General features: G+C 38.0%; 1 protein-coding gene across 1 annotated transcript; it reads right to left on the reverse strand.

Moving 5' to 3' along the window:
* Nucleotides 1–478: 478 nt before the first annotated feature.
* On the reverse strand, nucleotides 479–13,311 carry LOC115928909. Its single transcript, XM_030996981.1, has 3 exons — nucleotides 13,051–13,311; nucleotides 1,395–1,562; nucleotides 479–712 (listed from the first exon to the last, which is right to left on the reverse strand). Exons 1-3 carry the CDS (start codon nucleotides 13,222–13,224, stop codon nucleotides 530–532), a joined length of 525 nt encoding a protein of 174 aa, XP_030852841.1. The 5' UTR covers nucleotides 13,225–13,311; the 3' UTR covers nucleotides 479–529.
* Nucleotides 13,312–17,206: the final 3,895 nt, after the last annotated feature.

The raw sequence follows: 17,206 nt of genomic DNA on the forward strand, positions 1-17,206 counted from the left end.
TTTATTTGGCATGAAAAGAAAATTCTGCTCTTTCTTTCTATCAATGACCCTATCCGTGAAATTTACATCAGGACACACATACCTGCATGGATGATGCCTTTGCTTTCAATGTTGAGCAGAACTCCTCATTGAGATCCATTAGATCATTGATTTCATGTGCACAAGAACCTTAAGTCAGCAAGTTTGTGGATATGGAACAGCTTTGGACAATTCAAGCCTTTATTAAAATTGGTTGTAAAAAAAAATACACGACACATTTTTCATATCAATCAAACTAGGAAAAGGTTGGATATTGATTGATCAAAACAATGTAAATCTTATAGTCTTATACACACTTAAATTTCAACTGAATCAGCTTAGGTGTAGTTTGCTTTCTTTTCATGTTTCATGACTATTCTAATTTACCAAGTGAATGGCCTTTTAAAAAATGTGTTTGGGGGAAAAACATATATATATATATATATATACGTGTGCACCATTTAACTATTACTGCTGTCTTGTTGATCAATGACCCTCCATGACATTTACATTAGGACACACATACCTGTATGGATGATGCCTTTGCTTTCAATGTAGAGTAGAACTCCTCATCAAAGTTCCATCCATTCATGGTCAGGTCAGTCAGGTTTGGCATACAGCACAGTGCTTCTCCTAGGTGATGTGATGAGGCTGATGTGGGACACTGGAGACGATGAAGATTGAGAGTCTGGACCTGTATTGTTTGTGAATAGAGTCAAGCAGTTTACCTATACATGCATATATTAAATTTAATATTTTATCATCGTCTTCTTACTTTTAACAGAAATTCTATGTTTTACATAGTTATATTCACAATAAAATACACTACAAAACTGATTGAATACACTTTGTTTTCAAATTCAAATTGGCCTATTACAAATAAAGAACACACACACGTTTCTCTGGAGAGGATGATTAGTAAGGGTGATTTTTAAAATAATTCTATATGTATTCTTTATAGGGCTTCCAAACGGTTCGCATTGATAAGTTCTCATCCTAATAACACTGAAAATTAATAATACCCAGAAATATGCATTTGCTATTAATGTATTAAAGGTATTCTTTACTCTTGATATCATGTGCACAAGAATCCTAAGTCAGGAGGTTTGCTGATATGGTTCAGTTTTGTAAATTCAAGCCTTTATCAAAATTTGCTCTTAAAATACTTAATGAAACATTTTTTCCTATCAGCCAAACTTTTAAAAGGTTGGATATTAATTATTGATTAAGACAATATTAATCTCCTACACACTTAAAATTTAACTAAATCTCTACATGCATAGTTTTGAATTCAATTGAATTCAATTTATTTGGCGTGAAATGAAAATTCTGCTCTTTCTTTCTATCAATGAACTTCTCCATTAGGACACACATACCTGTATGGATGATGCTTTTGCTTTCAATGTGGAGTAGAACTCCTCCTTTGGCTCTATTCCATGCAGTGTCAGGTCAGTCAGGTTTGGCATAGAACTAAGTGTTTCTGCAAGGTGATGTGATGAGGCTGGTGTGGTACATTGGATATTATGAAGCTTGAGAGTCTGGACCTGCATTGTTTGTCAATATAGTTAATAATTTTACCTGAAGATGTTTTTTTAATTGGATGAGAGATTTGTCATTTGAAATATCTTTTCTTCAGGAAACCCATAGTACAAGAAAATCTCAACAGATGTGGTCTAATAAGTGGGGTTATAAGATTTACTTTTGTCATGGAAAGTCTAACAGCGCGAGAGTATGTATTTTGTTTAAACCTAGCTGTGGTATCACAGTTCATTCCGTGCATAGAGATGAAGACGGTCGCATTTTGGTATCAATTGTTTCCATGAAAATATGAAGTTTACTATTGCGAATATATACGGTCAGAATAAAGATGGAAGCAGGCCACTGGATGCTCATATGACCATATTCAAAAGCCTAAAGCCCTGAGGTTCCGGGGGCTCCGCCCCCTAGACCACACCAAGGGCCCTTAGGCGGCCCCTGCATGCTCATCTGATCGTAATTTAATGCCTAAAACCGCTGAGCTTCTGGGGGTTCGTCCCCTGGACCCCACTCTGCTTAGTGACCTGCATGAAGGTGTCACAAATAAGGTATCAAAATAATCTCATCTGACCCTTATTAAATGCCCAAAAACTCTGAGCTTCATGGGGCTGCGCCCCTTGAGCCCCGTCGGGGCTTTGCCCCTGGACCCCGCGCCAATTTAAGCCCCACTTGCCTTGCTCTATCTAAACGCAAATACTTTAGCCCCTCCTCCCACTTTGAAAAAACGTTCCGTGGGGCCTGCATGTAACATGTAAGAGTGGTGATGATGCAGATTTTTCTTCCCCACCCCCCCCCCCCCTCCAAACAAAACTGCTTTGCTCATTACGTCCCTCCTCCCTCGTTCCTCGCATTTCTCCCCCCCCCCCCCACCCGGTCATAAAAAGGAATCGCCGCCCCTGGCCCTAAGGCATCTGTACCCAAAAAGCATATGGGACCCATATAAGACAGATGGCACTCATACCAAACTGGGCCCGAATGGGTATGCCCAGCTTAATCCCATCTGGTACCCATATAGGTTAACCCAGATTTTCCCCATGTGTAACTTTGTTTTTTTGAGATCTCCTTACACAGAATATTGGAATGGGTTTTTTCACGATGAATGTTGTTTGGAGACATCAATAAGCCTATTCATAAAATGTATGTTTCGATCAACAGGAAATAAAGAGTTTCTGTCTACATGAACCTTTCCTGGTTGCTTATTAATGTATTTGCCCACTGGTAACATAATACTTTCACAAGTTGATATCCCTCACCATTGGATTTTTTTTTGGTAATGTCTAAATTTCGTTTAAAAATAGATGATATCAGTCTGGTAGGCCTACAGAGTCAGGACTAACATTTAGCGTGTTATTAATTTTATTACCACTCTTAAATTCTCTGAAATGTTATCTTTATTGAGGGCGACTTGAAAAAAGTTAATAACTTGGAAGGGGGTGCAACCTGCCACACGCTTCTACCTCTTGGTTGCTTTGATCCATTGCCGAAAATATTTTGGCACCTATAATCCCCCCCAACCACGGATACAAATCGACACCCATGCCAGCGAGCGTAGATCAGAGGGTGAGCTTTTAATTTTTAATTATGGAAAATATTGCTCTTGGTTAAAGATGAAAGAAGAAGTATAACGCTCATTCATTAGATAATGCTATTGACTGCATATGTCTCCTTTTTTGTTTTCTCTCTCTCTCTTCCTTTCTCTTTCACTCTAACCCCCCCCCCCTTTCTGTCGTTCTCTTCCTATCCACCTTCTCTGTCTCTATAATCATCTCTCTTATATATCCTCCTCTTGCTTTCTCTCTCTCTCTCTCTTCCTTTCTCTTTCACTCTACCCCCCCCCCCTTTCTGTCGTTCTCTTCCTATCCATCTTCTCTGTCTCTATAATCGTCTCTCTTATATATCCTCCTCTCGCTTTCTCTCTCTCTGTCTCTCTTTCTCTCTCTTCCTTTCTCTTTCACTATCTTTCACTCTCCCTCGTTCTCTTCCTATCCATCTTCTCTGTCTCTATAATTGTCTCTCTTATATATCCTCCTCTCGCTTTCTCTCTTTCTCTTTCACTCTAACCCCCCCCCCCCCTTTCTGTCGTTCTCTTCCTATCCATCTTCTCCGTCTCTATAATCATCTCTCTTATATATCCTCCTCTCGCTTTCTCTCTCTTCCTTTCTCTTTCACTATCTTTCACTCTCCCTCGTTCTCTTCCTATCCATCTTCTCTGTCTCTATAATCATCTCTCTTATATATCCTCCTCTTGCTTTCTCTCTCTCTCTCTCTCTCTTCCTTTCTCTTTCACTATCTTTCACTCAGACAGAGAGGATAATAAAACAGGTAGCAAGCCCATTTGGGACCCACATGGGTCTCATATTCTCTGAAACATAGGCCCCATATGGAAAACCATCTAGGGCCCTAAGCAGGGACGGCGATCCCGGGGGGACGGGGGAATCGTCCCCCCCCCCCGGAAAATTTGAAAAAGTGCAAAAAAATAATGTACAGCAAGTACTGACCAAAGACTGCAACACACTATTAAACTGTGGAGGGCCCAAGAGTGCAGCGTTAAGACAAATAAAAATGCAAAAATCTTCTGGCTCGGGAGCTTTGCTCCCCCGCATAATATCCTTCAAAATGTACAAGTAAATATTGCAGAAAAGTGAAGTGTGAAAAAAGTATATTGTTTGTTTTCATATTATAGTTTTGTAAAGGAATATAATTTTGTAATAAAACAAAACTTCAAAACCTGTAAGGGGTATAGTCACTTTCGTCACCTTCACCCCTCTCGTTGGCTATGCTCACTCATTCGGGCTTGGGGCAGTCCCCCCCCCCCCCGATAAAATTCAAACGTGGTTTATTTCTAATTCGATACCAGTGACTAATTTACAAATGTTGCTGAAATGGCATGATTTTCCCTGAGCTTCCGGGGGCTCTGTCCCCTGTACCCCAACAAGGGCCCTAAGGCGGGCCCCCTGGTTGCTTAGCTGACCATAATTAAATGCCTAAAACACCCGAGCTTCCGGGGTTCCGCCCTCTAGACCCCATCAGGGCCCTAAGCAGGCCACTGGATGCTCATATGACCATATTCAAAAGCCTAAAGCCCTGAGGTTCCGGGGGCTCCGCCCCCTAGACCACACCAAGGGCCCTAAGGCGGCCCCTGCATGCTCATCTGATCGTAATTTAATGCCTAAAATCGCTGAGCTTCTGGGGGTTCGTCCCCTGGACCCCACTCTGCTTAGTGACCTGCATGAAGGTGTCACAAATAAGGTATCAAAATAATCTCATCTGACCCTTATTAAATGCCCAAAACTCTGAGCTTCATGGGGCTGCGCCCCTTGAGCCCCGTCGGGGCTTTGCCCCTGGACCCCGCGCCAATTTAAGCCCCACTTGCCTTGCTCTATCTAAACGCAAATACTTTAGCCCCTCCTCCCACTTTGAAAAAACGTTCCGTGGGGCCTGCATGTAACATGTAAGAGTGGTGATGATGCGGATTTTTCTTCCCCACCCCCCTTCAAACAAAACTGTTTTGCTCATTACGTCCCTCCTCCCTCGTTCCTCGCATTTCTCCCCCCCCCCCCCACCCGGTCATAAAAAGGAATCGCCGCCCCTGGCCCTAAGGCATCTGTACCCAAAAGCATATGGGACCCATATAAGACAGATGGCACTCATACCAAACTCCCCAAACTGGGCCCGAATGGGTATGCCCAGCTTAATCCCATCTGGTACCCATATAGGTTAACCCAGATTTTCCCCATGTGTAACTTTGTTTTTTTGAGATCTCCTTACACAGAATATTGGAATGGGTTTTTCACGATGAATGTTGTTTGGAGACATCAATAAGCCTATTCATAAAATGTATGTTTCGATCAACAGGAAATAAAGAGTTTCTGTCTACATGAACCTTTCCTGGTTGCTTATTAATGTATTTGCCCACTGGTAACATAATACTTTCACAAGTTGATATCCCTCACCATTGGATTTTTTTTTGGTAATGTCTAAATTTCGTTTAAAAATAGATGATATCAGTCTGGTAGGCCTACAGAGTCAGGACTAACATTTAGCGTGTTATTAATTTTATTACCACTCTTAAATTCTCTGAAATGTTATCTTTATTGAGGGCGACTTGAAAAAAGTTAATAACTTGGAAGGGGGTGCAACCTGCCACACGCTTCTACCTCTTGGTTGCTTTGATCCATTGCCGAAAATATTTTGGCACCTATAATCCCCCCCAACCACGGATACAAATCGACACCCATGCCAGCGAGCGTAGATCAGAGGGTGAGCTTTTAATTTTTAATTATAGAAAATATTGCTCTTGGTTAAAGATGAAAGAAGAAGTATAACGCTCATTCATTAGATAATGCTATTGACTGCATATGTCTCCTTTTTTGTTTTCTCTCTCTCTCTTCCTTTCTCTTTCACTCTAACCCCCCCCCCCCCTTCTGTCGTTCTCTTCCTATCCACCTTCTCTGTCTCTATAATCATCTCTCTTATATATCCTCCTCTTGCTTTCTCTCTCTCTCTCTCTTCCTTTCTCTTTCACTCTAACCCCCCCCCCCCCCTTTCTGTCGTTCTCTTCCTATCCATCTTCTCTGTCTCTATAATCGTCTCTCTTATATATCCTCCTCTCGCTTTCTCTCTCTCTGTCTCTCTTTCTCTCTCTTCCTTTCTCTTTCACTATCTTTCACTCTCCCTCGTTCTCTTCCTATCCATCTTCTCTGTCTCTATAATTGTCTCTCTTATATATCCTCCTCTCGCTTTCTCTCTTTCTCTTTCACTCTAACCCCCCCCCCCCCCCTTTCTGTCGTTCTCTTCCTATCCATCTTCTCCGTCTCTATAATCATCTCTCTTATATATCCTCTCGCTTTCTCTCTCTTCCTTTCTCTTTCACTATCTTTCACTCTCCCTCGTTCTCTTCCTATCCATCTTCTCTGTCTCTATAATCATCTCTCTTATATATCCTCCTCTCGCTTTCTCTCTCTCTCTCTCTCTTCCTTTCTCTTTCACTATCTTTCACTCTCCCTCGTTCTCTTCCTATCCATCTTCTCCGTCTCTATAATCATCTCTCTTATATATCCTCCTCTTGCTTTCTCTCTCTCTCTCTCTCTTCCTTTCTCTTTCACTATCTTTCACTCTCCCTCGTTCTCTTCCTATCCATCTTCTCTGTCTCTATAATCGTCTCTCTTATATATCCTCCTCTTGCTTTCTCTCTCTCTCTCTCTCTCTTCCTTTCTCTTTCACTATCTTTCACTCTCCCTCGTTCTCTTCCTATCTATCTTCTCGGTCTCTATAATATTCTCTTTCCCTCCTCTCTCTCTCTCTCTCTCTCCCTTCGTCTTCCCATGTCTCTCCTAGATTTCAAATCAGACAGAGATTAGAGATTCAGAAGTTTTATTTAAATATTCCTTTATATTCAATTTAGAATCATGACTGCCTTTGACATGCATGCATCAATGTGCCATTTCTGTCATGTTACACAATTTATGCATATGCCTTTCTGAAGCGCCTCCATACGAATTATTTCATGTTACGAATAAATGTATTTCAATAGTCAGAATTCAAATTGCATACCCTACTTTAATTGTTGATAGGTAGAACAAACATCATGCTTGCACAGTAGTGCAAATATCACAAAATATTGAGTGTCACATGACACCATTTCAGCTAAAAGGATCCTCGCTAACAAATTTACACTATCATCAAACTACAATTAGCACATTCTTTTGTCTCCTTTATATCATAGTGTTGAAATATCTAAGGCACTGCACACTTTATTTCACTAATTCATGATCATCCGATATACATAGAAAGACCTAGCTGTCTAGTACATCCTTTTGCATGACACAATTCAGAATAAACTCACAGATCTGAGTGATTCGCATCGTCTATTATGAAAATCAGAGTGGATTATAAAAATGACATCACTTAATCAGGAGAGGATGGTGATCAAAAGGCAAGGTAACAGAATGCTCATAAGAGTACTACCGGTACCTACGTTTGTATGTTATACCGGTAAGTCACTCAAGGATGCAAACTTACTAAAATATAAAACTTATTTACAAGGCAAGTATGGAAAACACACACATGTATCATACCATTGCATAATCATAATCATAATGATGCGAAGAAAAGCCTAGAATATGTATCGTAAACATTATTGAAATCCAATAGGGGCCTACTGAATACAATTAGAATAAACATGTATCGTACAATTATAGTAGCATATTTACATATACACTGGAATGATGTAAAGAAAACCTGGTAATAATTTTCCTCAAATGGATTTATTACATCGTACTGTTGAATGTAGTTAAACATGTACAAACAATAATCCATGTCAAATTAAATATACCACTGATATCTCAGGCATGTTAGATTGACAAAAGAGCTAGAGACATGTATCTTAAGATTAAAGCAGCATGTTTACATATATATACACTGGAATGATGTAAAGAAAATCCTGGAAAATATTTCCTCAAAATATAGATGTATTTTATAGTACTGGTGGATGTAGTTAAACATGTACAATTATTAATGTCCAATTAAACATAACACTGATATCTCAGGCACGTTAGATTTACAAAAGAGATATGTATCTTAACATGATAGCAGAATATTTACATAACAAAATACACTGGAATGATGTAAAGAAAATCCTGGAGAATATTTTCTCAAACAGATTTTAAAATCTAGAACTGGATGTAGCTCTAAATATACAAACAATAATCCACATCAGACAAAATGTTACACCGATAACTCAGGCCTATACCCTTACCAGACAAAGTAAGTTTTCAACTAACCTATTGAATTATATGAAGTTTGTTGACATGATAACTAGAGCAATTTGACTCTTAACATCTGGGTCATTTCTGGTAACAAATTCAAAAGTTAATTTAGATTCTACTTAATTATATTTTATTGAACATGTGCAATGGCATTGACAAATATAGTGATGTTTCGATAGGATAATTTGAAATATTACATACTTAAACCAGGGAGGGGATACACAGGCATAATACACAGGCATAATGCATGATCATAGCCGAGTAAAAAATTAACCCCTGTTCAGATCTTTTTCAAAAACGTTTTCCACACAACATGACCCTCTCTGCATAAAACAAGTACACAATGGGATCTCGATGCAACTCTGTTTGGGCTTAATAAGTACACATTTACAAAATGTATCTCTTTCTACATACTGTACTCCTTTCACAGGTTTTCGAACATTGTGACAATATTATGATGTCTTTCTTAGTTTCTTGTAAAATGTATACACTAACACCAGATAGTGGACTGTACTCATCAATATGAAAAAGAAGAAAACCGCCTTTTTACAAAGATTTAAACATTTACAAACATCGCTGAAAATTACCCCCTTTTACCCCAGATTCTTGCTATCGGTCCAGGGCTTGAAACCAGCAGGTGGACACCTAAATCTAGGTCCGGACCCCCAGAATTTGGAAGCTTTTACTCAGGGCTCATGCATACAGAGTGTAGAAAGTTAAATCTAAACCTCTTTCCCCCCAAAAAAGAAAGTTAGTGCAGGATGCCCTGTATCATACATACAAAAAGTCAAGATGAAGTGTTACCAGTAAGAGACTGTCTTACTCTACCGATACCATAGCAACTAGACTTCATACTTTGTTTTCTTCTCTGGAATTTCAGGATCATCCTGTGGAACGCTCGACTCAGTACAATGAGGTTGCCTCTTGCAAGGCCTGATCCAACTGCTGCTACCTTCTGAGTTGCCAGAGTTGGCCAAGACATTCAAGTCATTTGAGCTGCCCAAGTCAGCCGAGTTGTCCGAGTCATTTGAGCTACCCAAGTCAGCTAAGTTGGCTGGGTCATTTGAGCTACCCAAGTCAGCTGAGTTGTCTGGGTCATTTGAGCTACCCAAGTCAGCTAAGTTGGCTGGGTCATTTGAGCTACCCAAGTCAGCTGAGTTGTCCGAGTCATTTGAGCTGCCTGAGTCTTTTGAGCTGCCTAAGTCGGCTGAGCCTTACAAGTACCATGACCTTGGTTAGTACCGGTTGGCCAATCTGTAAAGGAAACAGATTCGTTTCTTATTATCTCAATGAAAGATGAGAAATAAAACATCAACTACCATTGGTATTTAATACTGAAAGTACCTGTCTCAAGAAACATTTTGATCAGTGAATGAAGAAAAAGAACAAAATAGAAGAGACTACAGTGTAACAAACATATCAAGAACACACAATCAAAAATAAAGTACAGACACTTAAAAAAAATGGAAAAAATCTACAAATTTAAGGTTGAAAGCACTTACGTACAGTACGGAATTAGTTCAATAAAGCTGTTAGCGTTACTGAATATTTAATTTTGTCAAGCAAGAATCTTAAATTGTTTAAGGTACACATGCAGTACCACTTTATCACATGCTCCCCTGCTGGGGTCTTTATCATTTCTTAGTATTATATTAGAGGCTTTTTTATTGTTCCTGTATCGCACTACTCTTGAAAAGACTACCGGTATATGCTGTTATCTGAATTTTTATTTTCTAATCACTTATAGGCCTACTGTACTAACCTTTGCAAACATGGGATGGTGTTGAGAAATGAGTTTAAGTCATTTTGAGCAACTCCATTGATCCTGAAGTTTCCCTTCCTGATCTGAGGAAAGCAACCCTGTAACATATAAAAGCAACATTGCTTGTAAACCTTGTATCAGTTACAAGTAAGTGGATCTATTTCATTCTGGCATATAATCTATTTTGGGGGGAATATACACCCAAGAGCTACAGTAACATCCCATTAACTAAAGGAGTTTCGAGAATTAAAAAAAAAGCTAGAATAAGAGAAATTTCGCACAAGAGATTTTCAACATTTCAAAATAAATGGATCCATGAAAACCTGTAATATTAATAATAGTGGTAGTTTTACTGTAGTAGTACTGGTAGTAGTATCCACTATCACTTTCTATAAGCAGTAGTAATTGAAATATGGTATCGACATCAGATTAAAAGAAACCAACAAAAAAACTACCTACTAGAAAAATCTTTATACTTTCTCATACTATTAGAGGATCAGAGAACAACAACAGAGAACAGGAGAGCATTACTTTTATAATTCAACTCTAAAAGGGATTGGGTGGTTGGAAGCTGCCTTCTTTCCTGTTAGCAATATGTTTGAGCATAATATATTTCCAAGATTTGTCCTGACTTAATAGCCTAGAGCATCTTTGATACTAAATTTATAGAATTTAAACATTGATTACTGTGCAGTGTCAAGAATGATTGCTCTGTAGGGCCATGCATTATGGTTCAAGGCATGCCCACATAGAAGATTTGTTATGTTGGGGGTCGGGGCAAAATGCAATGAATTATTGCAAATTTATTGCACTATCTTTGTTTTTTTGTTTTTGCGGGGGCGTCGACGTACCCTAGCGCCCGATGCATACAGTCATGATTCATTGACTAAGCAATACATTTTTGGAATCCTTATGACCAGATGAGTAATTTGATATGTGATTTAATAAGGTTCACTGTGTTGGTGAATTTGACCACCTGTCAAAAGTGTGTTGACCTTTCAACGTTTTTGACCATAGCACCCTCATTTAAGGTCGAAGGTATAGCAAACTATACATTTTTGGAATCCTCATGACCAGACGAGTAATTTGATATGCATATTGACACGATTGGAACTATTTGAATTTTTATCCCTGTGTGACCTTTGTTGACCCCTCACGAAAATGCCCGGGATTTTCAAGGGGGCAGCCCAAGTCAAAATTGTTCGGTATTCATCAGGGAACACAAAAACACTTTCAAACCTTTGTTCTCAGAGATTGGTCACGGGACCTACAGGCTGGTCTCCTACTAATACCCATACATATACATTTGCTATTAATGTATTAAAGGTATTCAGAACCCTGGGTTCCATGTGCACAAGTCCCCTAATTCAGGAGGTTTGTTGCTATGGTCCAGTTTGTTAGATTCCAGCCTTTATCAAAATTGGCTCTTAAAATACTTTATGACATATTTTCTCCTATCAGTCAAACTTGGAAAAGGCTGGATATTGATTATTGATTTAAACTAGATGGACCTTTGACCACGTGCAGTCGAAAATGATGCCTGCGCCATGGAGCAATTTTGCAAACCAAAACAGAAATGAGCTAATTTTGCATACATAATGAGCCATGTTACCTTTGACATTTGACCTCGTGACCCCAAAATCTAATCAGTTCATTGGCTTTGCAAGATAAATACATAACCCAATTTTGGCGGGAATCCATCAATGGATTCTTGAGATAACGCGATCAGGAGCTATTTTTGAATACATAAGCCCTGTGACCTTTGACCTTGGATCTCATGGCCCTAAAATCTAATCAGATTTAGTAAGTTTGCGCAAGTGAAATCTGGCAGTCTTGTAAAGATTGTCTGATGTTCAGTCATGCGTGAAAGGATTCAAATGAAAATGGTACCTAAATGTACTGGGAGGTTAACTCTATCAAGACATATCATTAAATCCCTAATTAAATTAATTCATACTTCAAACAATACAACTTTTAAAAAGTGGGACATTCTTTCTGACTCACCCTGTATATCCCCTCCAACTTCGTCGGCTAGGGGATAACAATCAAGTTATTTGGCATGAAAAGAAAATTCTGCTCTTTCTATCAATGACCCTCTCCAAAAAATTTACATTACGACACACATACCTGTATGGATGATGCCTTTGCTTTCAATGTAGAGTAGAACTCCTCCTTTGACTTTATTCCATACAGTGTCAGGTCAGTCAGGTTTGGCATAGAACACAGTGCTTCTGCAAGGTGATGTGATGAGGCTGGTGTGGGACACTGGATAACCTTAAGCTCGACAGTCCGTAACTGCATTATTTGTGAATATAGTTTAGCAGTTTCACTATACATGCATATACTTCATTAAATATTTTCTCATCATCTTCTTACTTTTAACAGAAATTCTATTTATTACATTGTTATTTATAATAACATTCACAACAAAATTGAATAGGTTTTATTTTCAAATTCAAATTTGTCTAATAAAAAAAAGAACACATACAAATTTGTTTGGAGAGGGTAATTAGTAAAAGTGGTTTTTAAAATAATACTATATGTATTCTTTATAGGGCTTCCAACGGGTTCGCATTGATAAGTCCTCCTCCTAAAATCACTGATATTGATAACACCCAGAGATATGCATTTGCTATTAATGTATTAAAGGTATTCAGAACTCTGGATTTCATGTGCACAAGATTCCTAAGTAAAGAGGTTTGCTGATATGGTTCAGTTTTGTTAATTCAAGCCTTCATCAAAATTGGCTCTTAAAATACTTAGTGAAAAAATTTTCCTATCAGCTAAACTTTAAAAGGTTGGACATTAATTATTGATTAAGACAATATTATTCTCCTAAACACTTAAAATTCAACTGAATCACCACATGCATAGCTTTGAATTCAGTTCAATTCATTTTATTTGGCATGAAAAGAAAATTCTGCTCTTTCTTTCTATCAATGAACTTCTCCATTAGGACACACATACCTGTATGGATGATGCTTTTGCTTTCAATGTGGAGTAGAACTCCTCCTTTGGCTCTATTCCATACAGTGTCAGGTCAGTCAGGTTTGGCATAGAGCACAGTGCTTCTGCAAGGTGATGTGATGAGGCTGGTGTGGGACACTGGAGAAGTTCAAGGTTGAGAGTCTGGACCTGCATTGTTTGTGAATATAGTTAAGCAGTTCCACTATACATGCATATACTTCATTAAATATTTTCTCATCATCTTCTTACTTTTAACAGAAATTCTATTTATTACATTGTTATTTATAATAACATTCACAACAAAATTGAATAGGTTTTATTTTCAAATTCAGATTTGTCTAATAAAAAAAAGAACACATACAAATTTGTTTGGAGAGGGTAATTAGTAAAAGTGGTTTTTAAAATAATACTATATGTATTCTTTATAGGGCTTCCAAACGGTTTGCTTTGATAAGTTCTCATCCTAATAACACTGAAAATTAATAATACCCAGAAATATGCATTTGCTATTAATGTATTAAAGGTATTCTTTACTCTTGATATCATGTGCACAAGAATCCTAAGTCAGGAGGTTTGCTGATATGGTTCAGTTTTGTAAATTCAAGCCTTTATCAAAATTTTCTCTTAAAATAATTAATGAAATATTTTTTCCTATCAGCCAAACTTTTAAAAGGTTGGATATTAACTATTGATTAAGACAATATTAATCTCCTACACACTTAAAATTTAACTGAATCTCCACATGCATAGTTTTGAATTCAATTGAATGAAATTTATTTGGCGTGAAATGAAAATTCTGCTCTTTCTTTCTATCAATGAACTTCTCCATTAAGACACACATACCTGTATGGATGATGCTTTTGCTTTCAATGTGGAGTAGAACTCCTCCTTTAGCTCTATTCCATGCAGTGTCAGGTCAGTCAGGTTTGGCATAGAACACAGTGCTTCTGCAAGGTGATGTGATGAGGCTTGTGTGGGACGCCGGATATAATGAAGGTCGAGAGTCTGGACCTGCATTGTTTGTCAATATAGTTCATAATTTTACCTGAAGATGTTTTTTTAATTGGATGAGAGATTTGTCATTTGAAATATTTTTTATTCAGGAAACCCATAGTACAAGAGTATCTCAACAGATGTGGTCTAATGAGTTGGGATATAAGATTTACTTTTGTCATGGAAAGTCTAACAGCGCGAGAGCATGTATTTTGTTTAACCCTAGCTGTGGTATCACAGTTTATTCTGTGCATACAGATGAAGACGGTCACATTTTGGTATTAATTGTTTCCTATGAAATTATGAAGTTTACTATTGCGAATATATACGGTCCGAATAAAGATGGAAGTAAACTTTTTGAAGGTTTGCATGCACTTTAAATCAGTTTGGTGAAGAACCATATATTCTTGGAGGTGAAATGATCACTGTCCAAGATCCTCACGTGGACCGCTGTCGCAACAACCATCAGTATCATCCCAATTGTTTCACACGTATAGAAACCTTGAAAGAGGATTTTGATTTAGTAGATATCTGGCGTTTTATGAATCAATGTAAACTCGATACACTTGGCGTTCAAATACTTCCCAAAGTAGAATAGATTATTTTCTGATTTCAAATACTTTTAAGAATTCTATTATTCATACAGATATACATTATGGTTACAGAAGTGACCATTATGCAATTAGTTTATCAATTGAACAATCAGTCCCCAGAAGGGGTCCAGGATTCTGGAAGCTAAATACTTCTTTATTATTGTCACTGCCTAATAGGAGTGAGATACACAAAATTATACGCTCTGTTATTAAGGAAATATAAATATGGAAGTGAATAAATTATGGGAATATCTGAAGTTAAAAATTAGAAGAAAAATGTATTTCATTGTCCTCTTCACAAAAAGGAAAGGAAACTTAGAGTAGATGTTTTGTTAAAAGATATTGAGAAGCTCCAAGAAGTTTTGGTAGAAAATCAAGATGATGACATGTTGAAAGAAAATTTGATTTGTAAAGAGGCAGAGTTACAAAAGATACATGAAGAACATGTTCCCGGAATAATGGTCCGTACAAGAGCAACTTGGATATCAGAGGGAGAAAAGAATTCACGTTATTTTCTGAACTTAGAAAAGAGGAATTTTGATAAGAAACATGTACAACAGTTGGTAAAAGGTGATGTTACTATAACGGAGCCATCTGATATATTGACTGAAGAAAAACAATTTTATGAAAACTTGTATACTTGTATATTGATTATGTTATTATCGAGAGCACATTGACAAATCTGAATATACCTTGTATCAATAATGATTTAGCTATGCTTTGTGAAGGATCTGTATTAGAAAAAGAGTGTTACGATGCAATGATATCAATGTCTTGTGATAAAACAACAGGCTCTGATGGCTTACCTGTTAATGTTTATAAGATATTTTGGGAAGATATAAAAACATTGCTTTGTGAAGTTTTTTAATATTCGCTATGAAACTGGAGAACTGTGTCCTTCAATGAAACAGGGATAATAACTTTGTTACCCCCAAAAAATAAAGATATCCGCCATCTGAAGAACTGGCGTCCAATATCACTTTTAAATACAGATTAGAAGATTTTAGCGAAGATTTTAGTAACCAGACTTCAACAGGTTTTCCCTTTTATTATTCATGAGGACCAGACTGGATTTCTTAAGGTAGATATATAGGTGACAATATTCGGTTGTTTATAGACTCAATTGATTTTGGCAAAAAATATTCAATATGGGGTATAGTTTTCTCGATTGATTTTGAGAAAACTTTTGATTCGATAGAATGGAATTTTTTAGATATATGTTTCACCAAATTTGGATTTGGATGTATTTTCAAATCCATGATTAAAATGATGTATAACGATATTGAAAGTTGTGTCATAAACAATGGATACTCATCATCAGTTTTTACTTTACAAAGGGGGGGGGGGGTAGACAAGGATGTCCTCTTTCTCCCTACTTGTTTTTAATCGGAGCTGAAATTCTAGGTATCATGTTTAGAGAGAGTACTCAGATAGAGGGTATTAAATTTAAAGGCAATGAAATGAGGATAAGTCAATACGCAGATGATACCCTTTATATTTTATCGGTGTACTCAAATATTTCTGGTTTGAAAATCAATGTTAATATGAGTAAAATTGTGAGATTGGGAAATTTTACAGGTATGTTATGTAATCATTTCATTCTTTCAGGCCTCGAATTACATCAAATTTGGGTCAAGGCCACTTTTTTGAGAGGGCACAAATCCACTGAAAGGGGCACAAATCTATCCTAAGGGGCACTAAGGCCAACGTGGAAAGTGCGCGTAAAATCACCTCACGCCGTTGTTTTCAAGGTGGGGGGGGGGGGGATATGTGCACCCAGGGGCGGATCCAGGATTTCTCCCTTGGGGGGGGGGGGGGCCCACTTTTTGTTTTTGTCCCAAAAAAAAAATCGCAACGACTCAGCCAGCCGCTGAATAAGCGGGGGGGGGGGGGGGGGGTAAGAGGACACTTTTTTTTGTTTTTTGGTCTTGAAATTTGAAAATTTGACATTTTGTTCCCTTTGGGGTGGGGGGGAGGGGTGAGGTCACCTTTTTTAGATTAGCCATTGGCATATTTTTTTGAGTGTGTGTGTTTCATTTAAAAAAAAAAGGGGGGGGGTTTGCTCCAAAATACAGACATAAAAAAAACCGAAGGGGGGTTTAACGCCCCAAACCCCCCCCCCCCTGCGTACGTGCCTGCTCGTCTGAATACAGTTCCCCTCCCTCCGCGCAAAGCGCGGAAGCTTTTACGTTTCATTAAATCATTAGAGAAAGAAGAGGATTCGTTGTACCGTTTTTTACTCTTAATCCTCGTCTAAATTCAACCCCCCCCCTCCCCCGCAAAGCTCGGAAGCTTTTACGTTTCATTTAATCATTAGAGAAAGAATACGATTCGTTGTCCCGTTTTTTACTCTTAATCCTCGTCTAAATTCATCCCCCCCCCCTCCCCCGCAAAGCTCGGAAGCTTTTACGTTTCATTAAATCATTAGAGAAAGAAGACGATTCGTTGTCCCGTTCTCGACTCTTAATCCTCGTCTGAATTCAGTTCCCCCCCCCCCCATCCGCACTTGCAAAGCGCGAAAGCTTTTACGTTTTATTAAATCATTAGAGAAAGAAGACAATTCGTTGTAT

This window comes from Strongylocentrotus purpuratus, unplaced genomic scaffold (assembly GCF_000002235.5).
Source record: "Strongylocentrotus purpuratus isolate Spur 01 unplaced genomic scaffold, Spur_5.0 spur5_scaffold_3, whole genome shotgun sequence".
Lineage (NCBI taxonomy): Eukaryota > Metazoa > Echinodermata > Echinoidea > Camarodonta > Strongylocentrotidae > Strongylocentrotus > Strongylocentrotus purpuratus.